The sequence below is a fragment of the Sinocyclocheilus grahami genome, unplaced genomic scaffold (assembly GCF_001515645.1).
Source record: "Sinocyclocheilus grahami isolate Dianchi unplaced genomic scaffold, SAMN03320097.WGS_v1.1 scaffold122.1, whole genome shotgun sequence".
Lineage (NCBI taxonomy): Eukaryota > Metazoa > Chordata > Actinopteri > Cypriniformes > Cyprinidae > Sinocyclocheilus > Sinocyclocheilus grahami.
The window spans coordinates 975,284-1,002,972 of NW_015505301.1; the positions used below are offsets into that span (position 1 = coordinate 975,284).

Sequence of the window (27,689 nt, forward strand, 5' to 3'; positions counted from 1 at the left end):
TCGATTCCTTAAATGTCCCATTAATTATTCTTTTGAGGAAGAAATGTTTGAAATAAGACATTCTGTGATTTACAGCAGACTTTTAGCCTACCAAATGATCATTATTACAGGTTTAGCAAATCAGGGATAGCCTACATTTTATTCTGTGTTTACAAAGACAAATGTTAGTCCTACTCCTAAACATATATTATTATAATTGCGGGCCTAAACATACCAAAATATGGTAACGTATTTGGTATTTCATTAATTGATAAATTTAACTGCACTTATTAATGCAAAACGATAGTAATTTTATCATATCATATATGGGGGAAATATGTGAACGATTGCATTGCAGGCTGATTTATGGTATGACCCTAAATTTTCTGCTTGTGCTCCTAAACATTTTCAGTCAGAGGCTACAGTGCTCGATAATAATAGTTAGTCTCGAGCCCTGTATACAGTGTGTGTGTGTAATGAAGAATTCAGATGCAAAAGCCTCTAAGTGCCATCTGATATTTTCTTCTAAAATGAGCATTTTTATCAGGCTCCTGTATTTTTGGTCAGTTATTTTGTTCAGTTATTTCACTTTAATTGCATAGAAAAGGACCTATACATTGCCATTAGAGTAAATTTGCTGAACCTAAACATAGGAGCCTGATAAAAATGCTAATTTTAGATGAAAATTTCAGATGCCACTTAGGCTTTTGCATCTGAACTCTTCATATATATATATATATATCTATATCTATATAAATCTATATATATAAAATATATGATCTGACATCATTTACATATCATATCATACATCCCAGGTTCATGTGAATATAGATTTCCAAATCATCCCTGAATAATCTTGAGTAAATAGAATGATTAAAAATGCAAAATGTATATTTTTTCCAGGCCATAAAATTCCCAGGTTTGTGAAGTTCAGCTTAAATCTTTCCAAAACATGCTTAGCCTACATGTGCAGTATTTTGTAAACTTTGTTTAGCAATTTCCTTTTTTTAACCAAATCAAGAAGACAAAACAATTTTAAACAAAGCGCATGTCTTACAAGCTCTGAACCAGCGCTCTGTCATTTAGCCCGGGGAGGGTGGAGTGGGCGTGGCCGCGGTGATGACGCCGGAGGATTGGCAGCTGGTTTCGCCGCCGCGCCGCGTCTCTCTCGCTGTGTCTGCTCTGCGCAGCGCCTGCGAACGGAGGGAGTCGGTGAAACGCAGCGGCGGTTCCAGCGCGTGCGGCTTCGGCAACGATGCACTAAACCTGCCTCTTCATTCATACTCCCTCAACCCAAGCAGAAATACCAACCAACAACATCTCCATTGTGATTCATTCTCCCTGGTTTAATCGTTGCTGCTCAACTCGGCTTAGAAAAGAAGGTTTAATGAAAGAGAAAGACAAGAAGAAGCGCACGGCAACGTTACGACTGTTTTTATTTTCATCCCATTCTGAATGACGGGCGGACGGTTCGACTTCGACGATGGAGGCACTTACTGTGGCGGATGGGAGGACGGGAAAGCCCACGGACACGGCATCTGCACGGGACCCAAGGGTCAAGGCGAGTACGCAGGGTCCTGGTCCCACGGTTTTGAGATAGTCGGGGTCTACACCTGGCCCAGCGGGAATACGTACCAGGGCTACTGGTCGCAGGGCAAACGCCACGGGCTGGGTGTTGAGACCAAGGGGAAGTGGGTTTATCGTGGGGAGTGGAGTCACGGGTTCAAGGGTCGCTATGGAGTTCGGCAGTGCACCAATACACCTGCTAGATACGATGGGACGTGGAGTAATGGACTACAGGATGGCTATGGAGTCGAAACCTATGGGGATGGTGGTAAGTGCCACTGCGAATGTCATTTGTATGATGAGATTGAGAACCGTTAGCAGCTGAACCATTACGATTTCTCTTGTCGATGTCCCGGGCATAATAATTCTTTTAGTACTTGTTTGAAAATAAGACATTCTTTGATTTACAGAAGACTGTTACTGAATATAACAAATCAAGGATAGCCTACATTTTATTCTGTTTACAAATACAAATGTTAGTCCTAACCATATATCATAATTGCAGGCCTAAACATACCAAAATATGGCAACGTATTTCATTAATGAATTAATCCAAACATACAGCAAAACTCATATCTTTGACTACAATTTGTCATATGAACAACCAATCAGTTACGACGCCGATTTAAGCTTCGGAGTCTTAAGTACAACATAACACTGTAAAAGCTTTTGCTTCATTTCGAGTCGGACATGACGAAAGTAATAACTTGCGGTTCAGTGAGTGAGTCAGATTAAATTCAGTAACCCCTCCGTCTGATTCATAATCGTTCTTGATTCACTAAAAGAACCGGTTCATAAGAGTCATTCGTACGGGTGTCGAACACAGATTGATAGAGCTGAATGTTTTTGATTCTTTAAAAAGAATCGGATCAAACGAGTCATTCGTTTGACAATTAGTTTTCTCTTAAATACATCTCTGAGAACTTTCTCGACCACTAACATAAACTATTTGTTTATTTATTTATTATTTTCCATTTAAAATACATGAATGGAATTGTTTTTACATGCTATGTTGCCATGACAAGAAAAAGACATTTATATTTACACATATAATATAAACATATATATATAAAAAATACTGTAATAGACTATGTGTACATATAGGTAGTTTTTAATATATTGGTTATATATTCTCTAAAAAGAGCCTGATCATGAGAGTCATTTACTCAGGAACTGTGAACACTGGTCTCGCTGTATGTTTTTGATTCACTGATAAGAATCGGCTGGTGAGAATCAGTCATTCAGGAATCAGACTGCTCTGATCGATGTATGTTTTGAGCTGTAGATTCAGTAAATGTCTTCCAACTGAATACTAGGATGAAATTGAGAATCTTTAACATGAAAAAGAACTGATTCAAGGTTCCTGATTCTGTTTGTTTTTGCCAACTGTCAGGCCACAGGTCATAGCCATTGGGTGTAAATAACACCCAATTTTTTCAAAGTGCACTGAAGAAATGCTGGTGACATGAGGGTGAATATTTATATTCTTTGACATAAATGCACAACCTATAGTAATTTACGCATGACATAATTACAGCCAAGATTCTACCACAATTTACTCTATGCATTTCATGGCACTGCAATGTGACATCCAACATTTAACTGACGTTTTGCATTTTCGGAGCCTACATTAGTTTCCGAATTAGTTTTGGGATCTGTGTCATTTGTGTCAGTGATTTTTAGATTAGGCTGACTGATGAACACTGTGAACATAAAACACATTTGTCATGCATCACTGAAGGGGCAAGAGATTTTAATTATCCAATTTTCATTACACTCTTACGGTTCATGAGTTATGAGTTGTTAACAAGCATTAATTGATATTTGATATGCTAATGTACATGCTTTTTTATCATTAATATTACCACTGAATACATTTCAAACCAAATTAAGCAAGGTATGGCTCTTAATGCGCTGTTTGCTTACTTGATCTACACAAGTTTAATGTTTCTTTCTGTTTCATAAGGCACATATCAAGGCCAGTGGATGGGGGGCATGAGACATGGCTACGGTGTGCGACAGAGTGTGCCTTATGGAATGGCCACCATTATCCGCTCTCCACTTCGCACCTCCCTGGCCTCCCTAAGAAGTGTGCAAAGCAATGGCGCCGTTCTGCAGGACGCGGTACCCGACACACCAGTTGGAAGCCGTGGTGGTTTTGTGCTGAATTTTCACAACGACACCGAAGTCGTCACCGGGAAGAAGAAGGGCCTGTTCCGCCGCGGGTCCCTCTTCGGCAGCCTCCGCCAGCTACGTAAATCCGACTCCAAAACATCCATCTCTAGCAAACGGAGCTCGGCACGTAGCGACGCCACTATGAGCCGCATCAGCTCCAGCGACGCCAACTCCACCATCAGCTACGGAGACGGAGAGGTGCCCGATGAGTACACCCCCATGGAGGAACATGTGGACGCCACCACCACAGAGTCCTACATGGGCGAGTGGAAGAATGACAAACGCAATGGGTTTGGAGTCAGTGAGCGATCCAGCGGGCTCAAGTACGAAGGGGAATGGATGAACAACAAGAGGCATGGATACGGATGCACAATATTCCCAGATGGAACCAAAGAGGAGGGGAAGTATAAAAATAACGTGTTGGTGCGTGGGATAAGGAAGCAGCTTATTCCTCTAAAAAACCATAAAACTAAAGAAAAAGTGGACAGGGCCGTGGAGGGGGCTCGAAGGGCTGCAGCTATCGCCAGGACTAAAGTGGAAATAGCAGTGTCAAGGTAGGGCACCTCCTTTGCCAAAAATGAAAATTCTGGCATAATTTACAAATTCTGATGTGGTTCCAAACTTGTGTGGCTAATGTGATAGCCACTCTTTTTCACATAAAGAAAGTGAATGGGGATCTGAGCTGTTGAGCTGCAGAATGACAAAGTAGCAGCTATAGTCCAAATCTTCTGAAGCCATACACTGGCTTTGTGTGAGAAAAAAAAAACCTGAGCCAAATTCAAATCTTTCCATCCACTGCAGTTTTTGCCTAAAAAAAACTAAAATTATTGAAAATATTTTTTGTAAATTTAAATGAGGCTTAAATAATACAGATAGATAGATAGATAGATAGATAGATAGATAGATAGATACACATAAATATTCAATAAAAAAATCTTGCCTTTGCAACTGACTAAAATAAAATAAGATCAGGTTAAAATCCTAAAAAAAAATACCAAAAATGAAATAATTAATAAAAGCTAAATATACAATTTCAAAAACAAAATGAATAATAAAATCACTAAAGCACATAACAAAATGACTACAGCTTAAACTAACAAAACCTGAAAACATAAAAATAAAAGCTAATTCAAAATATTACTAACTACTATATAAAAAATACTAAATTAACTCTGCTCCACTGTAGCTTTTATTTCTTAGTTGCACTTACGCTTTCATATTCAATACAGAAAAGTTTTCGGTCAAACTTTGGTCTGTTAGTCATTCTTAAATAGCACAGTTTTATCGACTGCTTTTATGATACTTTACTGGTGTGTTTTTGTCATTTTGGAGTTCAACAGCATGGATCCCATTTATGTCCAGTTCATTAAACTCCTTTTTGTAGTCCATGTAAAAAAGCCAAATGTGTGTTGGAACTAAATAAAGGTGAGTAAACGATGACAGCCAATATAACAAGAATATATGACTCTCACAACTGTAGAATCATCACAATTTAGTAATATATCATGGCAGGTTGACTTGAAACTGCTGTGATCAAGTGCACCAGCCACATCAAGGCTTTTGTAACATTCCCCAGATTGTTACTACTTGTACTGTTAAGCTGTGATGTCTGCATGGTTCAGACCTATGGCATTTATTTAGATGTCGTTCATATTTCATAGACCTATTTTAAGATGTTGCTTCACACACCAACAATGTTCAGCAAAGCTCGGGTGTTTTTAACAGATATCCTTTGTTCGAGCTTCTCAAATGGTTAGAAAGTCTTGAGTTTTGAAAGGTTGTGCAAGCAGCCTTTTTGAGGATTGGTGTCTATTATTTGTCCATAGCTCGGATGCACAGGGAGCAGTCATGGGGTCATGCATCTCATGTACACTATGATGTCTGTTCCCTTGCCAAGAGCCATACTAGACAGACATTTTAATGGATGTGTTGTGTAAGCCACTTATTCAAGACACACAAATTCATAACATCCTAGACAGGTCTTGGGAAACTCACATGCTCATGTTCCTTCCATTGACCAACCAAACAGATACTTTGTCGAAAATCTAGACAATATTCAAGTATAAGTTATGTGTGAATGTATACACACACTTTATGAACATACTGCATGGATTAGAGAGGTTACTTGCAATGAAGGATTATCCAAGTCAGTGATTCTTATACAAACGAACATTTGAATATAGTGAAAGCTGTCCTTAAACAAGCTGTCCTTGAACCCACTGGATGAGCAAAACCCTTGGTTCACAAATTAGTGGGCTTGCAAAACCTCTTAATGGGCTTTAATTAGTCATTTTTAAAATTCATTTTTCAATTAAACACTACAAATAAGAGGATCCATGAGAAACAACACTGAATAAGTTATTAAGACTTGTATTTGAATGTAAGTATTTTGTGTTACTGCAATGGCACATTTCTTTTTTCAACTTGTTTTTAACTGGTTTAGATTTTTTTTTTAAAGGGGGGGAAATCAGTTTTCCTTAATAAATTAATTTAAATATTTTTGGATGTTTTCACTGGAAAATTAGACAAAAATACTGCAGTTTTACGAAGTATGTCCTGCTCAAGTGATCAGATACAGTGAAATTATTGGATTTTCATGTATACTACCATTCAAGAGTTCAGGGTCAAAAAGTTAAAAAATTTTTTTTTTTTTTTACTTTTGTTCAGCAAGGATGGATTAATTTGATCAAAAGTTAACATGAAGACTGTTGTAGAAGATTTCTATTTCAAATAAGTGCTGATCTTTTGAAGTTTCCTAAAAAACAAAGAAGAATCTTGGAAAGAAAGTGTATAAAAGTTTCCTCAAAAATCTTAAGCAAAACATTTATAATAAGAAAAATGTTTGTGATCACCAAATCAGCATATTAGAATGATTTCTGAATGATCATGTGACACCGAAGCCTGCTGAAAATTCACCTTTGCCATCACATGAATAAATTACATTTTAAAATATATTAAAATATTTATTTTAAAGTAATATTTCACAATTTTAACATTTTTACTATGATATATTTATCAAACAAATAGAGCCGTAGTTGGCAAAAGAGACATCTTTTCTAAAGACATTAAAATCTTAGTGACCCCAAACTTTTGAATGGTATAGTGCAAATAAGTTCCATCTTTTCAGTCAGAATGTGACATTTTAATGACACTTTTTTTCAAGTTGGGACTGAACCTGTATGTAACCTTTAACATTTCAGCCCTGATATATTAATTTTATGGGTCCAAGACCACCAATAGGACTAATTGACTGTTGGTGTGTGTATATGTGCATGTCTGCCACATGTATGTGTTTCGGCTGTCTGATGACCCTTATGTTCTGATCTCATGTTAGTGATCAGCCAATCAATAAATAACATGACTCAGAATATAGGCAGCACTTGTTGTGCTGCTAGTATTCAGAGGGGTCATACAGGTTAACAGTTGGTTTGAGTGCCACTTTCAGGCTATTTACAGATTCTGTATTTATCTTAACATCGAATAAGCCACATAGCACGTACTGGGCACCAATAGCTGATTATCTGGCATTTGTCCCTCTTAGGAGTGGCCTGTCTTCTGTGGTTACCTCTCCCTCAGTGAGCAATGGGTCAGGGTTACAAGACTTACGCTCCAGGGTCATTACCAGTGCTATGAAATTAAAGTAAAGCCATTTTACTATGCATTACTTGCATTCAGTTACAGCTGAGCAAGAGTCTTGGCTGGCTAGCAGTACTTTAAAGATTGATATAGTAATACTCCTCACTATCTCCAATCCACCCTAGAGTATATTCCCTTCAAAGGGTCGTAAATATAATGCCACAGCCCCCCTCCCCTTTTCTTCAGGGGCAGGGCTCTTGCTGCGGTCAACAGAATCTGCTGTTTTCGGAGGTAGTGTGAAAGGTTAACTGGCGTTCTTGGCCTCACTGAGAAAGGAAACATGATAGATCCAGTGTCAGGACAACTACAGAATATAACAGGTTCACTTCAGGTGTTAGCAAAGAAAGTCATCGATGAGAGTGAGCTTTATCTTAGTCTGGACCTACTATTAGGTTAAATCTCGTTTTAATGGACAAATGAATAGCATTTCCTTGTTATCACTTCTTAAAGGGATAGTTCACCTAAAAATTTTAATTCTGTCATTAATTACTCACCCTCATGTCGTTCCAAACCCATAAGGCCTTCGTTCATCTTTGGAACACAAATTAAGATATTTTTGATGAAATCCGAGAGCTTTCTGACCCCACCGACAGCAATGCAACTAACATGTTCAAGGTCCAGAAAGGTAGTAAGGACATCGTTAAAATAGTCCATGTGACATCAGTGGTTCCACCGTAATTTTATGAAGCTACGAGAACACTTTTTGTGTGCAAAGAAAACAAAAATAATGACTTTATTCAACAATTTCTTCTTTTCCGTGTCAGTCTTCGATGGCTGTTCACAAAATGACCACTCTCAAAAATCATAAAAATGCTAAAATAAGTTTAATTTTCTTTAAGTAGTATAACATTTCTTGTTTTAGTTTTTTTTTTTTTTTTTTTTTTTTTAAATATGACCTTAGCAACGATTTGAAAAATGTGAGGGTCTCTTTAAGGCATGAATATTTATTAACTCTCAAAAAGTTGGGTGGCACGAACATATTCATATAAATTTCTAAATGTGGAAGAATCATAAACAAACCCCTCCTCCCCCATTTATAATGACAGCTTTGTCCCTGGTTATGCTAGTGATTATGAATGAGAGACAGAGAGGTAAAAGAGCCCTTAAATTTTTCCTCCCACCTTTTCTCACCCTCTTCATACTCGGCTCCATTTGATATTAGTCATTCACCATAAAAAGGTGGGAGTAGAGGAGCATTTAATTGTTCAGTCAACCTACAGCCTGTGCTCTCTCCGTCTCTCTCTCTTTTGCTCACTGGTGTGTCAGCAGCACAGAACTCAGGCTGACTAAATAAGGCAAGGATGGAGTCAACTTATCAGCTCTGGACAGAAATACATAAGCCAGCAGCAGTTGATACAGTAGCCCATCACTGCCTGGCTGTCAACTGCCCTACGTGCCAATAGACTTCACAAATGTTTATCATCAGTCGCAACAATGACTTCATCTGCATTTGTCTCTTACCCACATGCAAGCACACAGATATAAAATCAGTGACACACACACACTTTCCATCCTTAACTCAATTAGTTAAGGATGGAAAGAGCAAAGGATAACAGTAATTATGATTATAATAATGACATCTATAATGTACAGATCATTTTGTTGAACATGCATAGATAGCTAGATAGATACTAACTTTTTTAAGTACTTAGCAAATTATGTTTACTGGTGAAAATAAATGTGCTCAACAATTAAGATCACAAAACAACATTGCATGAATATAATATCATAAAACGATTATCATCATTTTTATTATTGCTAAATCATGTATAGTATATTATTACATATACTTTTTGTTGTTTTTTATTGTTTTATAATTGTCAAAAATCAAATATAAATACATTTTAAAATAAATTCTTAAAGGGGTCATATGATGTTGCTAAAAAAGAACATTATGTTGTGTATTTGGTGTAATGCAATGTGTTATTGTGGTTTAAGGTGCAAAAAACGCATGAAAAGCGAGGTGTACGCTGATTGGCCAGCTATCCAGTGCGTTGTGATTGGCTGAATACCTCAAGCGTGTGACGGAAATGTTACGCTCCTTAACATACTGTGATGCCATCTCCCAGCACGACGAGATAAAACCCATTACAAATGAGGCATTTGTTGCATCCAGTGGGGACATAATTACTGATTATAACGACTTAGGCTGCGTTTAAACTGCAACTCTTAAAGGGGTCATATGATGCTTTTTTAAAGATCATTATTTTGTGTATTTGGTGTAACAGAATATGTTGACATGCTTTAATGTTCAAAAAACACATTATTTTTCAAATACTGTAAATTATTGTAGGTCCTCTATGCCCCGCCTCTCTCAAACGCTTCGTTTTCTACAAAGTCTAATGAAGCAGTCTGCTCTGATTGGCCAGCTGACCCAGGGCATTGTGATTGGCCGAACACCACAAGCACTCGTCGGAAATGCACACACACACGCGCGCGCACACACACACACCGCTCTCTCTCTCTCTCTCTCTCTCGCTCGCGCGCATGCACGCACGCACACACGATGCGCAAAACTCCGCATTTGAACAGTCAATAGCAAATACTTAAACTAATAACAAAACAGTAGCTGATTCAGAAGCGCCAGATTGTCACAGCAAAGTCAGAATTACCTCCTCTCCTACGTTCACGAAACGGTCGTCCATAAAATGCATTGCTGTTCTGTTGTAAGTAATCTTAAAGATTCCTAAATGCATCTACTTTCAGAATGACAAATAAAGTGCGTTTGCTTTCGCCTAGAAACACACAGCGTCTCCCGACATGGCTGTTTCAACACTAACTGCGGTTACTGAAACCACGCCTTCTTTCTTTGCGTGCACATTTGCTAATATTTCCACATAGTGAGGTAGATATGTGGGGGCGTGTTAGAACGAGCCATTTTAGGGGGGCGTGGCAGAGTCTTAACTTTGATAAAGAATATCTCTTTGGTTTTGAGACTTTAGTCTTTGCAACTTCAGGGATCTTATCTATGCACAATCAGCTTGTAACACTCCAAAGAGAAAGGAAAACTTGAAATCGCATCATATGACCCCTTTAATGCACAGATCCGATCTTTTGACCATATCCGATTTTTTGGCACGTCTGTTTACATTCACTTTAGACACGACTGGTATCCGATATCTGTGTTTACATTAATTCCCACCCAAAAGGATTGTCTGCAGTGATCGCTTTACTATGCACATGTTAGACCCTCAGGTTTTAAATGGCCGTGCTTTTAAAATTATTTATATAATTCCCGTCGAATGGCCATTATTATTTGCCAGCATGGACAACGGCTGTCATGGATGTTTTGCAGCACAAAATCTGGCTGAATGGATAAAGACGGGAAAATAACGGTCATTTTAATTTGTTAGACTATTTTATCTACAGCTCGTTAGAGGTAGAATTCTTTAGTGAAATAAAGATGATATTTATTGAAATTAATTCGAATTAAGGAGAGAAAGAGAGAGAGAACGAACAAATGCATGCACCCGCGAGCGAGCGATTGTGATGCATTGCAAACAAGCTTGTCGGTTTAATTACAAAAACTGCTAAGTTATCACCTCATTGCTGAGAAATATATGTAGCTTTTAGCTGTTGTATTTTCAAAATTCACGGGGCGGGGGTTGAAAACAGCTCCTGAATATGCAATTTCTTACCTATAAAAAGTTTCCATCTCAATAAAATGCGGGCGCATACAGCACGCCGGCATTAAAACGCCATTAAAAATCGTTATGAGCAAACGTGTCACCCTTGCATTGGGAGTTCTGTGGAGAATCGGATATGTGTGTTTAGATGTAGGTCGGATGTACAAATATCAGATGTGTATCCGATTAAAATCCACATTTGGAAGTGGCTCAGATCGGATGCAAAAAAAAAATCGGACCTCGTGCGGGTTTTTGTGTTTACACGTGTGCAACAAATTCCGATCTATGTCAGATGTAAGCGAAAGATCAGATTTTTTTGTGCCAGTGTAAATGCAGCCTTGTACTGTGTTTTTAGGTGTTGCGTTGTGTATCGCGCCGCGTAAACATAAAACCATGTCTGCATGTGTGATCGGAGAAACAATAAGTGCTACTCTACACTGCTCAAATCTCGCGTTTGAATCATCAGTGGCAAATTCTTTACATATAAAAAATGTACTTACAGGCTGTGAGTCAGAAGCGCCAGACTGTCCTTGCAAAGTTGGAACTGCCCCACTTTATAGAACAGCCTTTGAGCACAGGCCCATTGTAGGCTATGCAGAACTGCAGGTTCAGGAAACAGTCCTTCATAAAATGCGTCACACACCGCGGGCTAGAGTGAGCAGCGGCGGGCGGGCTTGAGAACGGCGTGGCCGTCCACGTCCACGGTGAAAGCCGATCCGGCGATCCACAGCGTGAAGTTGATGCATTTCCTCAGCGACCAGCATGTATCAGCTTTAGGCATGACGAAGTGGATATTGTCCTCTTTTGGAAGGCCAAACAAAGTAGTTTCGCTTTCACAACGAAACACACAGCATCTCCACAACATGGTGGCGGTGGCAACAACAGTACTACAGCGAGAATAAAATTTACGCCTTCTTTCTTTGCGTGAACATTTGGGCGGTTTTATGCAAATCTTCCCACACAGTGACGTAGACATGTGGGGGAGTGTTTAAACGAGGCGTTTTAAGAGGGCGTGGACAAGTCTTAACTTTTATAAAGAATATCTCTTTGGATTTGAGACTTTAGTCTTTGCAACTTTACAGATCTTCTTTATGCACCAAGAGCTTGTAACACTCCAAAGAGAAAGGAAAAATTTAAAATTGCATCACATGACCCCTTTAATATTGGCTATCTTATCATATTACTAGTGTTCAAAATTTTATGGTCGGTTAAAACTTTTTCGGTGTTTAAAAAAAAAAACTCTAATTCTCACCTATGCTGCAATTATTTGATCAAAAATATAGTAAAAAGTAAATTATTGCAAAATATTATTACAATGTAAAATCCCTGTTTTCTATTTTAATAATTTCAAAATGTAATTGATTCCTTTGATGGAAAAGCTGACTTTTCAGCATCATTACTCCAGTCTTCAGTGTCACATGATCCTTCAGAGATAATTTTTATATACTGTTTTGTTGCACAAGAAACATTTCCTATTATTATCAATGTTGTAAACCATTGGGCTGCTTAATATTTTTTGTGTAAACTGTTGTACATTGGGATTCTTTGATGAATATAAAGTTCAAAAGAACAGCAATTATATGGAATAGAAATCTTTTGTAACATAAATGTCTTTACTGTCACTTTTGATCAATTTAATGTGTCCTGAATAAAAGTTTTAATTTGTATTACATATTGAAAACAATATTGGTCAATCTCTCCAAACAAACAGCCAGTCTAAGAAATAAATATTGCACGATCCAATACTCCAACAGTTGAATATATGTAATTAGAGAATTAATTTTAGGGTGTGCTTTCAGAGAAGCAACAGAACCATCTCTGAAAGCACACTGTGCTTTACAGTGTGTGAAAAATCCACTTACAGGAAAGAACAAACTCTGATTGGTTCAAGAAGCCATTCGTTACCTGAGCCACCCAATCCCTCTCATCTGTGTATTGCTGTGGCCGAAATGCAGTGAGGGATTACTTCATGTTGACAGGTTAAGAGTGAAGAGCCTTTCCACATCCAGCTCAACGTGGGCCCACGTGAGAGCCACCGTACCCTCCTGCACAGTGCACAGACCACTAAAATTAAACATGCTGATGCCGAACTCCAGATAAGTCCCCTGACTAGAGCTTAATATGAGCAACACATAAAAAGACTGATAGACACAGCCATCATGTTTTGAATTCATGTGTTCTGGAATGAGGACACATAATTTAAAGCTGTGGTGAAAATGGAAAGCATGCTCAATCACATCTCAGTTTCACTCAGAATGCTGCCATAATTAGTTTGTACAGTTGCGAAGTCCATTACTGGATAAGTAGGATGACCGTTCTGATTTAATTTAGGCAAATTTGTAAAATGGACGTGAAATGTGATTTTTGAAATGCTTGCATAATTTATGTTAATATCTAATGATGCACAGCTGTAGTGGTTGCTATTAGCAATTGCGTTTAAAGCCAAGATTAGTGTATCACTGTCAGGCAAAACATCTGCCAGCTTTGTCATGCGGCCTCACCCTCCCCTTCGGACCATCACATGGTATTAATAACAGAAAGATCTCTGTGTACAGTAAATATTAGGAATGGCACCGCATTGGCACGTAAAACTGCTCTGATCCGCACCTCTGGTCAGACCGTGTCGAAGAGCCTTCACAATCTCTGGCTGTTCACTAATCACAATATATATCTTATTCAATTCCCAGTGCTATATCTCTGGCCTTTGTTCAATGACACCACCATTTCCTAAGCTCATTATATAATTCAGAAGACTTTTAAGTCCTATGCACTTATCAAAGAGCTTATGGAAGTCTATATGACCCAATATGGATATAAGAATTGGTATAGTGCCACACTGCAAAAAATAATTTTCTTACATGGCAGTAAAATTATTTGGATGATCTTAAAATGAGATATAAAGGATCAAAATAATTTTTTTGGTGAAAAAATGTATAAAAATATGCTCATTTTCATAAAAATATCTAGAATTTAATGTGAATAAAATAAAAAGCACCAAAAAATTATTAAAAAACCTACATAAAAAATTTAAAAAAAAAATATATATATAAATGGACCAATATAAGCTTTCTGGACCAAAAATAAAATTTGTGTAATTTTTGGCCTTCGGGTCATTTTGACCCACGAGGGACACTTTTGTTATAGGTTCGGGAGGGACGGATGAGGGTTTTAAATAAACCTAAGGGTACAGCTTACAGGTTCACATTGTTTAGCCTCTAGTTAATTTATCTGGGCTCCATTAGCCCAGAAACACATTTAACTCAGGTCACTATAGTTTAAGCTACATACAGCATTAGTTCACTAGCGTTAAGCCATTCGGCAAAGCCGGCCCAGGCTCACATATATCGCAAACATACGGTCTCACGGCTTTTCGGAGCAGCAGGAGTACATACATCTTGGCAATAGATCTGCTTGTTCTGGGGGGGTTTTATCTTTTATATTTCTTCTGCCTTATAGGGATGATTTTAAGCATATTATTGTAAAGCAGCAGCATACATATTTAATAGTTTTGTTTTCTTCTTCCAGCTTTGTTGGGGGGTTATTTTATATGCTATTTGAGCAGCAGCAGTATGTTTTAAATACTCATTGCACCATATCGCTATATGCATTGGCAGTAGCAAGTTCCTGTAATCTACAACTACAGCTACTAATACTACAACTACTAATAACCAGCAGCAGCAGCATAGAAGATCTATTCTGCCCAGACCAAATACATTAACATTGTCATATCCATCACCATGCTAAAATCTTCCGTGAGTTGTCATGGTTGAAATGCCTGAAACAAGGTCAACAAGCTCAACATATTTTCATGTTTTATTCTACAACATAAAATACATCAGTATTAATTAAAATTTTTGCTAAATGGGACTACAGAGGCTGTCATGGACAGGGGCATTACCTCTGATGAGGCAAGGGAAAAATTGGAACAAAAAAAAACAATGCAGATATGACAAAATATGACATTAAAAAGTGTTTAAAATCACACATATTTTTCTAAAGCAAACCTGCTTAACAGCAACACCAGTGGGTAAAGATACAGTGGGAGTTGCATCAGTCATGCCTCCCCTGAGCCCTTTGAGTTTTAACAGACCCCCCTAAGCGTGTGGTGACTTTGGTGAGGGGTAGTTGAGAATAAATGGGGTAAAGTCACGTGAGAGGAGATAATGCCTCCATCACGATATGATTGGATCCACTGAATGTACTTTAGTATCTCACCGTAGTATTAGATCATCTGGGTACTTTTTGCTTACTGTTTTATGAAAATTATGAATTCAGACATGCTACTCTTTTCACATACTGTTTTTTGCCTACTATATAGGGAAGTGTGCATATTCCGATATAGCTCCAGTCTGTTTCAGGTCGTATTAGAAGGAGGGATATTCTCATTATAGATAGCATTTGATTGGACAAAATCTGTAAAGAGCGAAATCACTTCTTGGAAGAGGAAAAAAAATGGAAATGTCCATATATGATAAAAGAGAATTCTTTCCATTTTTAGGAGCACACCAACTAGCATATACATGACCTTAAAGCTGACAGGAGTAGTTCACTTCCAGAATGGAAATTTCCTGATAATTTACTCACCCTCATGTCATCCAAGATGTTCATGTTTTTCTTTCTTCACTCGCAAAGAAATTAAGGTTTTTGAGGAAAACATTCCAGGAATTTTCTCCATATAATGGACTTGAATGTTGGCCAACGGGTTGAAGGTCCAAATTGCAGTTTAAATGTAGCTTCAAAGAGCTCTACACGATCACAGCCGAGGAATAAGGATCTTGTCTAGTGAAGCAATCTGTCATTTTCTTAAAAAAATAAATAACTATGTACTTTTTAACCAAAAATGGTCATCTTGCACTAGGGCTGTGCAATTACTTCAGTCTTAAGAGTCACATGATGCTACAAAAACCATATTAATATGCTGATTTGGTGCTCAAAAACATTGCTTATTATTATGAATGTTGAGAAAAGTTGTGCTGCTTTGTATTATATTGTAAATTTCCATCACCTGCTTTCAGATTTAGCGGCATTCACTACACAGAGCCGTAGTTCACTGACAATTAGGCAATATCGCATTCATAATCGCAGATGAATCACATTCAATTAAGAACGCGATATCGCCTAGCTTGTCAGTGAACTACGGCTCTGTGTAGTTGATGGCGATTTACTACTAATCACGGGACCGGTTTAACTGACGAGATGCACATGACAATCGCATGCGATTAATTGCACAGCCCTATCTTGCACTAGCTCTGCCATGCGCATGCGTACTCCAGTTCAAAAAGGTAGGGAAGGGCAAAAAGCTCCATCTCATTTTCTCCTCCAACTTCAAAATCGTCCAACATTGTTGTTTTACCTTTTTTGTAAAAGGCGTTTGACTTTCTTTGCACGTTCGCTTTGTAAACACTACGTCACGCGTGTGTGATTACATAATGCGTGAAGTCGAGCTAGTGCAAGATGAGCATTTGTGGTTAAAAAGTATATAAATTTGTATTTTGAAACTGCAGTTTGGCCTTCAACCCACTGGCTCCTATTGAAGTCCACTATATGGAGAAAAATCCTGGAATGTTTTCCTCAAAAACCTTAATTTCTTATCAACTGAAGACATAATGACATGAACATCTTGGATCACATGGGGGTGAGTAAATTATCAGGAAAATTTAATTCTGGAAGTGAACTATTTATTTAAGTAAAAGCCACAAAAACTTCATTTTAATTTCATGGCATCTTTAAGGTTGAGAATGTACATGTATCACTTATTATCAAAGACGTCCACTTATTCATCCATTAGTGAACCTTATTTATATCTGCCATGTTTTAGCAAGAGCTTGTGATCTTTGAATCTGTTCAGTGAGATCTGCATCCTGTTTTTTAGCTTGATCAGTACACAGTGGTCATGCTGCTATCGCTTTCTAATTTTCGCTCTTTATTAAATTAATGAAATAAATAAACAGGAAGTAGGAGCGAACCATCTGCCTCCCTCACAGTAACACTTCTACTGCAGAAAAAGCAGTGCATTGCTGACAGGATGACTGGATGCAATCACCATGGCAACGCTACAGCACTCTGGCAGGTGCTTCTACACATCATCTGGCCCTGTGTTAACAAATAGCAAGAGCTTTACAAACCAAGCGGAATAAAGACTTTACGGCTATGGCACGCATTCAGGATCACATATACTCACTTAACACTGGCGTATACAAACACGCATCTTCCAGCAGGGTGGGATAGTACATAGTACATCCAAGCGAAACACACACAATCACGCACGTCGTTGAGAAACTTGATGTCTCTTGTACAGCATTCGTGGCACTCTGTTAGAGGAAAGGTCACATCGCCTGGCAACTGACTGCATTGAGCTCCAGCTGCAATTTTAATTAAGGTAAATCTGTTTCCTGCCCTCTGCTTCCTCTCCTTCTGTTCACAAGCAAGCGGTCGATACAAGCAGGTGAAGTGGGCACGTCTTCCACTTTACTGCTTTGATTCACGTGCAAACAAATCCATATGGCCCTAACGGTCAACTCCAGCACACATCTTTCATTATAATCTAGGTGAAAGGGGAACAGGACAGTTCACTTCTTAATACTATTAGTATTAGGTCTTAATATTATTGTTTACAAATGCATTATTGATATGGATTTTTAAAAATAAATTATGACTTCTATTCAGCAAGGATGCATTAAACTGATCAAAAGTGACAGAAAATAAATGAATAAATGCTGAATAAATAAATCAATCAAATGAATGTTGTTCTTAATAAATGCTGAAAAAAAATGTCATAGTTTTCACCAAAATACAAAGCAGCACACCTTTTCTCAAGATTCATTATAATAAGAAATGTTTTGAGCACCAAATCAGCATATTAATATGGTTTTTGTAGCATCATGTGACTCTTAAGACTGAAGTAATGGCACAGCCCTAGTGCAAGATGACCATTTTTGGTTAAAAAGTACATAATTTTTTTCTTTTTTTAAGAAAATGACCGATTGTTTCACTAGACAAGATCCTTATTCCTCGGCTGTGATCGTGTAGAGCTCTTTGAAGCTACATTTAAACTGCAATTTGGACCTTCAACCCGTTGGCCAACATTCAAGTCCATTATATGGAGAAAATTCCTGGAATGTTTTCCTCAAAAACCTTAATTTCTTTGCGAGTGAAGAAAGAAAAACCTGAACATCTTGGATGACATGGGGTGAGTAAATTATCAGGGAATTTTCATTCTGGAAGTGAACTACTCCTGTCAGCTTTAAGGTCATGTATAAGCTAGTTGGTGTGCTCCTAAAAATGGAAAGAATTCGCTTTGATCATATATGGACATTTCCATTTTTTTTCCTCTTCCAAGAAGTGTTTTCGCTCTTCACAGATTTTGTCCAATCAAATGCTATCTATAATGAGAATGTCCCTCCTTCTAATACTACCTGAAACAGACTGGCCCTATATCGGAATATGCACACTTCACTATATAGTAGGCAAAAAACAGTATGTGAAAAGAGTAGCATGTCTGAAGTCATAATTTTCATAAAACAGCAAAAAGTACCCAGATTACCTAATACTACGGCAAGATACTAAAGTACATTCAGTGGATCCAATCATATCGTGATGGAGGCATTATCTCCTCTCACGTGACTTTACCCCATTTATTCTCAACTACCCCTCACCAAAGTCACCACACGCTTAGGGGGGTCTGTTAAAACTCAAAGGGCTCAGGGGAGGCATGACTGATGCAACTCCTACTGTATCTTTACCCGCTGACGTTGCTGTTAAACAGGTTTGCTTTAGAAAAACATGTGTGATTTTAAACACTTTTTAACGTCATTGTTTTTTTGTTCCAATTTTTTAAGGGAGGCACTGCCTCGTCAGTGGTAACGCCCCTGTCACTGACAGCCTCTGTAGTCCCATTTAGCAACAGTCTTTTTCAAGACAAGTAAAAAAACTTTTACTTATTACTGATGTATTTTATGTTGTAGAATAAAACATGAAAATATGTTGAGCTTGTTGACCTTGTTTCGGGCATTTCAATCATGACAACTCTCTGAAGATTTTAGCATGGTGATGGATATGACAATGTTAATGTATTTGGTCTGGGCAGAATAGATCTTCTATGCTGCTGCTACTGGATATTAGTAGTTGAAGTATTAGTAGCTGTAGTTGTAGATTATTGCTGCTGCAAGCAAGTACAGGAACTTGCTACTGCCAATGCATATGGCGATATGGTGCCATGAGTATTTAAGACATACTGTTGCTTCACAAATAGCATATAAAATAACCCCCTCAACAAAGCTGGAAGAAGAAAACAAAACAATTAAATAGGTATGCTGCTGCTATACAATAATATGCTTAAAATCATCCCTATAAGGCAGAAGAAATATAAAAGATGACCCCCCCCCCCAGAACAAGCAGATCTATTGCCAAGATGTATGTACTCCTGCTGCTCCGAAAAGCCATGAGACCGTATGTTTGCGATCTATGTGAGTCTGGGCCGGCTTTGCTGAATGGCTTAACGTTAGTGAACTAATGCTGTGTGTACCTGATCGGTTGACCAGATAGCTTAAACTAGTGACCCGAGTTAAATGTGTTTCTGGGCTAATGGAGCCCAGATAAATTAACTAGAGGTTAAACAATGTGAACCTGTGTGCTGTACCCTTAGGTTTATTTAAAACCCTCATCCGTCCCTCCCAACCCTATAACAAAAGTGTCCCTCGCGGGTCAAAAAGGCCCGAAGGCCAAAAATGACACTAATTTTATTTTACAGAAAGCTTATATTGGTCCATTTTTTTTTTTTTTAATTTTTTATGTAAGTTTTTAAAAAAAAAATGTTGGTGATTTTTTTTAAATTCACATTAAATTCTGGATATTTTTATGAAAATTTGCATATTTTTATAAATTTTCTCACCAAAAAAAACAAAGAAAAGACACAATTTCTGCATATTTATACTTTAAACATGATGATCCACATCAGGACCTAGGTCACTGAGTGTCTCTGATGCCATCTGGTGGGGAAAAATTACATAAAATTGCATTTTATGATTACAGCCACTAGAGGGGCCTATTGAATCCTATGGAGATTCTTAAATGAGCCAAACAAGTGAAATCTTTAAAGGTCCTATATTGTCAAAACTGAAATTTCCTGGCTTTTTTCATGATAACTGAGGTCTAGGTGCTATGTAACTACCATATAAGTTTCAAAACAGTCAGACCACAGTAAAATTCACACAGCCTGCTTAAAGTAGCTGTGATTTTTCACGAACCGTTGTGACTTCCGTAAAAAGTTGACGTCAGAACTACACAGTCACCGCCTTCAGTCACCACCCCGAGCACCGCCCACAGTCCCACTCTCATTTTGCCAACCCCCCAGACAACATTGCGTCCATGCTATTGCTGAGCAACGACAACAGGGAAACATGTGGAAAAGGTTAACTTTAACCACGAAACCAGATCGGCCGACCTGTAACGTTACACTCTGACTCAAAGGATGCAAAAATTAAAATAGGAAAAATCTGCAATATGATAATAATTTAAGACAAAATGTTTTACTGAGAAAAAACAAGATTTGGTTTTTAAAAAGTCTTTATCCAAAAGGTACATCTGGAAAAAGGGGGGTCGTCTTATCAGGGTCGTCTTATATTCGGGCCAATACAGTATATATAAATTGTCCGTTTGTTGTTTTACACACATGCACAGACATTATTTCATACACGACATAATCGTGAGATGCAAGAAACAAAAGACATGGCAAGAAATCTGTAGACGCGCCCATTACAACAAAAGACAATACTTTATTTAACCTTTTCTGATAAGAAGTGTGCGCTGCAAACGCAAGCATTTTTGACGATCGTTTCTGTCCAGTCTGCTTGTTTTATCGCGTTTAACCACAACTGTCTTTGTTTTTTTTTGTCTGGCAGCAGATATGTGATCAAATTTCCAATTTGAGGATGTATTACGTCGATTCTGGCACCCAACATCACAACAAGAGGATATTTTAAGCTCCTTATGTAGCCGAATCTGCGCTGGTTTGAATGGGCCGCCTCCAGTTTCCCCTTTGTTTTGCTGCCTCCAGCTAGCGCTGTGACGTTGGGTGACCCTAGTTACCTGTGGTTGGCCTGGCCATGCCTCTCTCAGAAAACAACAGGCCAATCAGAAGAGAGGCTCATGAATATTAATTAGACAGGCCAAAATCGACCTGTTCTCAGCAGAGCTCATGAGAAAGGAGCTGTAAAAATATATTGAGATGGTTTTTGGTATTTATACCGCAAATATATATTCTTAAGGACATCAAAACCTATAATAAAACTCCAGAAAGGTGTAAAATATGGGACCTTTAAAACTACACCAACTTGAGGCTTCATTAAGCTTTCAGATATACAGTGGGCTATTTTGTAAAAAAATAAAAATTATGAAATTGATACTGAATTGTAATCCAAACACATGCATATTCATACAGTTTCATAAATATAAAAGATAAATTTACAAATATAAATATGATATAAACTTTGGTCTCCACCTCATCACTCAAATTGAACTGTTAAGTAAAAAAATAAATTCAAAATGACAGTAATTTCCCAGCAGAAACATCATAAATGCTATAATGTGTTTCAATGGGAGTGTGTGCCATGTTTGTCTGTGTGTGTGCCTGTGGGTATGTGAGTTTTTTGTGCATTGGGGACATTCTGCAGTCTCAGCCCTTTGTTTGGGTATGCATCTTTTCTGGATTGTGTCAGATTTTATATAGTAAAAAAAAAAAAAAAAAGCTGTTTTCTTCGGACATTCCATTCAATCCTATGGCCAGGTCAAAATGACCCGCGAGGGACACTTTTTTATTACACCTTATTTTAATACACATTGAATCGACTACATTTTTTTTGTGTGTGCTCCATGCTCAAGTGTGACAAAATAAAATTTAAAAAAATCTGCAGTTTTTTCGTAATTTCCTTGCATTTCCAGTGGCGGGTCAAAATGACCCGCGAGGGACACTTGATACTTTTATTGCACCCACTTAAACTGCTCGAATTCACTCAATTTTTCTCATGTATTCCCGATTCAAGTGTGAAAAAAGTAACAAAGTCTCATAACGATCAACACTCGATTTTTTAAAAATCTTTAAAAATGAGTTTTGGGTCAAAATGACCAGAGGGACGAATGAGGGTTTTAACTAATGACCTAAATAACTATGCGTTTCTGAGCCAACAGCTCAAACTTACCTAGGTAGAAATGCGCACTGTGTGTCGTTAACAAACAGGAATCACACTGTAGGCTGATAGATGTAGTAACCCCCAGCAACCACCTGACTCAGGCTCGGGCGGCCTGAGTAAATAGTTTTAAATTTGTCATTCAAGAGTTGTAATTTTTTTCCCCCCCATTAACATTCATCAATGTTATTGCAATGGAAATACTTACCGTTAACTTATTAATAAGCTAACAAAATATTTGACGAAAGAATAAATCACTGTACACCCTGTAGTTGTGGTGTCATACGCCCAGGACTAATTATGCCTCAAAAGCAGGTGCTCATTTATTTTGATAATTTAAAATATTTATATTGCATATTAAGAGCAATAATGTTTGCATTGTATGAACACATCATTGCTTAATGCATGGCTTGTTTCAAGATGGTCTTGAGCAAGACACTACAGTGACTTTATTTAAATGCAGTTGTCTGCTTTTATATTAATTGTCCAAATTAAAATTTGCAACATAGAAATGCTGTACATGCTGCTGCTGAGAAAAATCTCAATGACTGAAGGCCTATGCAAGCTGCTGCACAAGAGACTGAACTGCTGAGAGCTCCATTAATTAGGCATATAAGTAGCTAGGCAACTGCCTATTTTACTCGAACACGGTTTCTACGCCAGACGTGAGCGGCACAACATGACAAAGTCAATAAAACCGTTATGATAGGTAAAACTGTCCACAATGTATGCAGTGCGATACAGCCAACGCAACAAAACTTCTGCTACTGCTAGTGAAAGTGAACATGTGGCCAAGTATGGTTATCCATACTTGGAATTAGTGCTCTGCATTTTAACCCATCCAAAGTGCACACACACAGCAGTGAACACATACACCGTGAACACACACCCGGAGCAGTGGGCGCCCGGGGAGCAGTTGGGGGTTCGGTGCCTTGCTCAAGGGCACCTCAGTCGTGGTATTGATCCCTGCCAGTACAAGACTCGAACCCGCAACTTTGGGTTACGAGTCTGACTCTCTAACCATTAGGCCACGACTTCCCCGATAATATACTTGATAATATTCACTAACATTTCAATACTCCGTTGAAGTACATGCTGCTGCTGTTAATGATATTCACAATGTTGTAGTAAGAATTTACTGTGCGAGCTGTTGCAGTTGTAATATTTAATCAGAATTTGCGAAGCATAATCTACTGCTGCTGCACGAAAAACCTGCTGTAAGCCCTGTTGAATAAGTAATAAATGCCTATTGCACTTTAAAGAGTTAATTTACCCTCCATGAGTTATCACTAAAATTCCATGCAACTAAAGCTCTTTCTGCTGCCGCTAATATTATTTCGAACCTAGCATATAAATTTGCTATGCATGCTATAAAATTAGCTGACATTGCAATCTGAATAGCTATGCATACTGCTGCACAAAAGTACTAAGAATTGCTACTGCCCCTTTATTAAATAACCAAACAACCAATTAATGCTTATTTCGCTTTGAAGAGTTCTATAAACCCTGTGGAACTGAAGAGCAAAGTAATAAAATGCCTATTTCACCTAAAAAGTTCACTACCATCCAAGTGTTATATTATCACTGAGATAATTTCATGCAACTACATGTACTTTCTGCTGCCGCTGCTATATTAGCAACGATTATTGGATTGCCATGCAGACTGCTGCTAATATTTCTAATATTGCGTCTGAATTTAGCTATGCGTGCTGCTGCTAGTAAAATTCACTAAACTAGCGATCTGAATAGCTATGCATACTGCTGCTACAGCTGCACAAAAGTACTTAGAATTGCTATAAGCGTCTTTAATATCAAGAAAACACAATAAAATAATGCCTATTTCGCTTTGAAGAGTTCACAAAATCTACTGTAAGCCCTGTTAAATAAGCAAAGAAATAAAATGCCTATTTCACTTTAAAGAGTTACTTACCCCATGCATAAATGACCGGATGCTCCTCACCTTCCTGGATCTGTGACAGGACGGCTCCCAGTCCTGTGTCGGAAGCATCCGTCTGCAGCAGGAAGGGGCAGCTAAAGTCCGGGGCTCGGAGGACTGGCTCCGAGATGAGGGCCCCCTTCACCCTCTGGAAGGCTTCTTCCGCTGCTGGTGTCCACTGTATCTTCTCCGGCTGCCCCTTCCTAGTCAAGTCTGTCAGGGGGGCGGCTAAAGAGGAGAAGTTGGGGATGAAGCAGCGATAATACCCCGCCAACCCTAAAAAGGCTCATACCTGGGTATTGGTCTCGGGTCTTGGAGCGGAGCGGAGCAGGTGGGACGGGGTCTCATTCGGCCGCACCTTCTTCTCCTGCGGCCGAATGAGACCCCGTCCCACCTGGAAACCCAGGTACTTCACCTCGGAGAGGGCAAGGTGGCATTTGCGAGGGTTGGAGCGGGTGCCCTGTGGAGGCCAAAGGGAAGGGTCCGGTACTGCCAGTGGCCACTAGGGATAGAAAAAGCAGTCTTAGGTTTAGCATTCTCAGAGAGGGGTACCTGCCAGTAGCCTTTGGTGAGGTCTAATGTGGAGATATACCGGGCCCTTCCCAGCCGAGGACGAGTTAGTGCTCAGTCTCATGGAGAAGTCTCCCAGATGGCAGGGCTTGCATGGCTTATGTGGCCGCCGCCTGATGAGCTGCAGCTGTGACCGATCAGCCTGTGATGAGGACTGCCAGGTGTTCCTTGCTCGTTTCCAGGGCGACGCTGATGAAGCTTCGGGACGCTCGTCACACGGTGAAGCGACTGATGTTGTTGGTCACATAACAATGAAAACATAAATGTAGAATGTCTAGATTACATTTATACTATATAGAATGTACTTTTTAATGAATCCAAAGTAAGTACTTATTTAAAAGAAGTTGGTACTTAGAGAGTATGTGATTTTGGAGAAATGGGAAATCATATTCAGAATGGAATAGGCTATTTACCGCACAATATATACTGCATACTGCCTACTATTTAAGGATGAAGTGAAACTTTAGTAAAAAATTTACATTTTATTCATTTTTGTGTAAAAAATGTCTTAACATTTGCCAGTCCATCAGAATGAGTCAAGATGAAGGAAAGATATTCATGTTGTGGCTGACATTACTTCCGGTTCATCACATAGAAATGGAAGGTCAAGTCAAGCTCACTGCATTGTGCAGTACAGTATTCTTTTTGTATTCATTTAGGCAAATATTGTAGCTCATCTGGGTTATTCTGTCCATACAGGAAATTTGTAAACTGTGTTAAGTGTACATACTATACACTGCAGATGTAGCAAGAGCACAGTATGGTATTATGCTATTCTGAACATAGCTCATGCATTATGGTTGTGACAAAACTAAAGACTATTAACTATTCATGAAACAATTTCACTGGCTTTTTAAGGAGATCAAATAATGCTCACTTTTGTGGGGTTATTTTGTGAAGCGATGTGCTGAAATGCCTCGGGTCAACTCAGGACAGCAGCCTGTGAGGCATGAAAGCAATACTTTTCACACTGATCTGAGATCTATCGTGCAGTTCCTTTAATTTTGGCATGTGAATATTTGTTCTGGGCAGTATTTTCAAAGATTACATGTTCTAAAGATTCTAGAGATGTCAAAATTTAAAACCGTAAGCTACTTCTGCTTTCTCATTGTCAGTGAGTCACCACAATCACCTGCCATACTTACACCAGATCACATTCACAGAGTTCTAATTCCCCGCACCTGTCATCTGCAATCAAGCCAACATTCAAAAGCACGCTTCTTCCAGTCACTCACTGTCCGGTCTACCGTTCACTACACTGAACTTACCAGACTCTCTCTATGCTATTGGCCTGTGTCTACTTACCCTTAGATTCCCGAGGTTCCTCCTTCGTCGATCTTCTTCATTCCTGGATCCCATACGCTTCGCAAACGTACAAAAAGAAAACTATCTGCTTAACCAAGCTAAGACTCACAGAACTGTCTATTGAGTTGGATACTCACCATTCATTGCTTCAGTCATCTACCTCTGCAATTCCATTCAATAAACCTGCTTATCCTTAACTAACCTGTTGTCTCCGGCTTGATCTGTGACAGAAGACCGGACCGTAACAGATACCTCCATGGATCCCCGACCACCCACTCCTGCGGATGTCCTTGATGAGTTGGTTAATGCACTTTGCACCACTCTCACGCCAGCACCAACTCCTCAAACTGCCTCTGTCAGTCTCATGGCCATGCCTCCTTCCTATGCGGGTGATGCAGCTGAGTGTGGCGGCTTTCTCCTTCAATTGGCGCTGTATATAGAAATGCAGCCGCAGAAATTCACAACAGCGCACACTAAGGTAGCCTTTCTGATTTCTCTCCTTTCTGGCTGAGCATTAACATGGGCGAAGGCAATATGAAATGCCAATAGTCTCATAATTAATTCTCATGAAGCATTTACTAACCATTTCAAGGAAGTGTTTGGCAACGCTACAGGAGAGCTTTCTGTGTCTGACCAACTACTGTGGCTGCGCCAGGGCGCCACTCCCATCCACGATTACACCCTGCAATTTCGAACGCTGGCGGCGTCCAGTGGATGGAATGAGGCAGCACTGCTCAGCGCTTATCAACAGGGATTGGATCCCCGAATCCGCACTCAGATGGCGATTTATGATGACAATGTTGGATTGGAAAACTTCGTGTCAAGAGCCAATCGTATCGCCCAGTGCTTATCAGCCTGCCACACTCCAGCAGCCACCCACCAGTCTGCAGCACCTGTAGCCAGTTCCAGAGCCCATGCAGGTGGACTCTACAATGCTCTCTCCCTCTGAACGTGCTCGCCACCTCGCGGCAGGACTCTGCCTCTACTGCGCGGCCACGGACCATCACATCGGAACCTGCCCTGTCCGACAACCACGTCCAGCGGTGAGTACCCTTCAATTTGAACCTGAAATCTCCAAACTTTCCATACTATCAGTGCAACTCCTCACTCCAGATCATTCCATGTGTCAAGAGCCAATCGTATCGCCCAGTGCTTATCAGCCTGCCACACTCCAGCAGCCACCCACCAGTCTGCAGCACCTGTAGCCAGTTCCAGAGCCCATGCAGGTGGACTTTACAATGCTCTCTCCCTCTGAACGTGCTCGCCACCTCGCGGCAGGACTCTGCCTCTACTGCGCGGCCACGGACCATCACATCGGAACCTGCCCTGTCCGACAACCACGTCCAGCGGTGAGTACCCTTCAATTTGAACCTGAAATCTCCAAACTTTCCATGCTATCAGTGCAAATCCTCACTCCAGATCATTCTATTACAGTCCTCACAGGACCTACTGAAATGTCTTCACTTGTCCTGCACACGCCAAACCCGGGAGCTCAGTCAAAACCATCCAGGGAAAACCGCTAGGGCATGGGCGGGTTCGATTCAGAGCTCCTCTGCTGAGGCTCAAGATCGGCAACCTGCATGAGGAAGAGATCACCTTTCTGGTACTGGAGGGACCCACGGTGGATATCATCCTGGGACGCCCCTGGCTCATTCTCCATTCTCCAGAAATCAGATGGAACTCGAGTGAGGTAACTCGCTGGAGCGAGTTTTG

General features: G+C 39.4%; 1 protein-coding gene across 1 annotated transcript in view; it reads left to right on the forward strand.

Moving 5' to 3' along the window:
* Window positions 1–1,099: 1,099 nt before the first annotated feature.
* Window positions 1,100–27,689, forward strand: part of LOC107589924 (junctophilin-1-like) — a 59,949-nt gene continuing 33,359 nt past the window's right edge. The window contains exons 1-2 of the mRNA XM_016278499.1: window positions 1,100–1,813; window positions 3,512–4,274. Coding sequence (XP_016133985.1) covers window positions 1,435–1,813; window positions 3,512–4,274 — 1,142 coding nt within the window. The 5' untranslated portion in view covers window positions 1,100–1,434. The remainder of the gene's footprint in view (window positions 1,814–3,511; window positions 4,275–27,689) is intronic.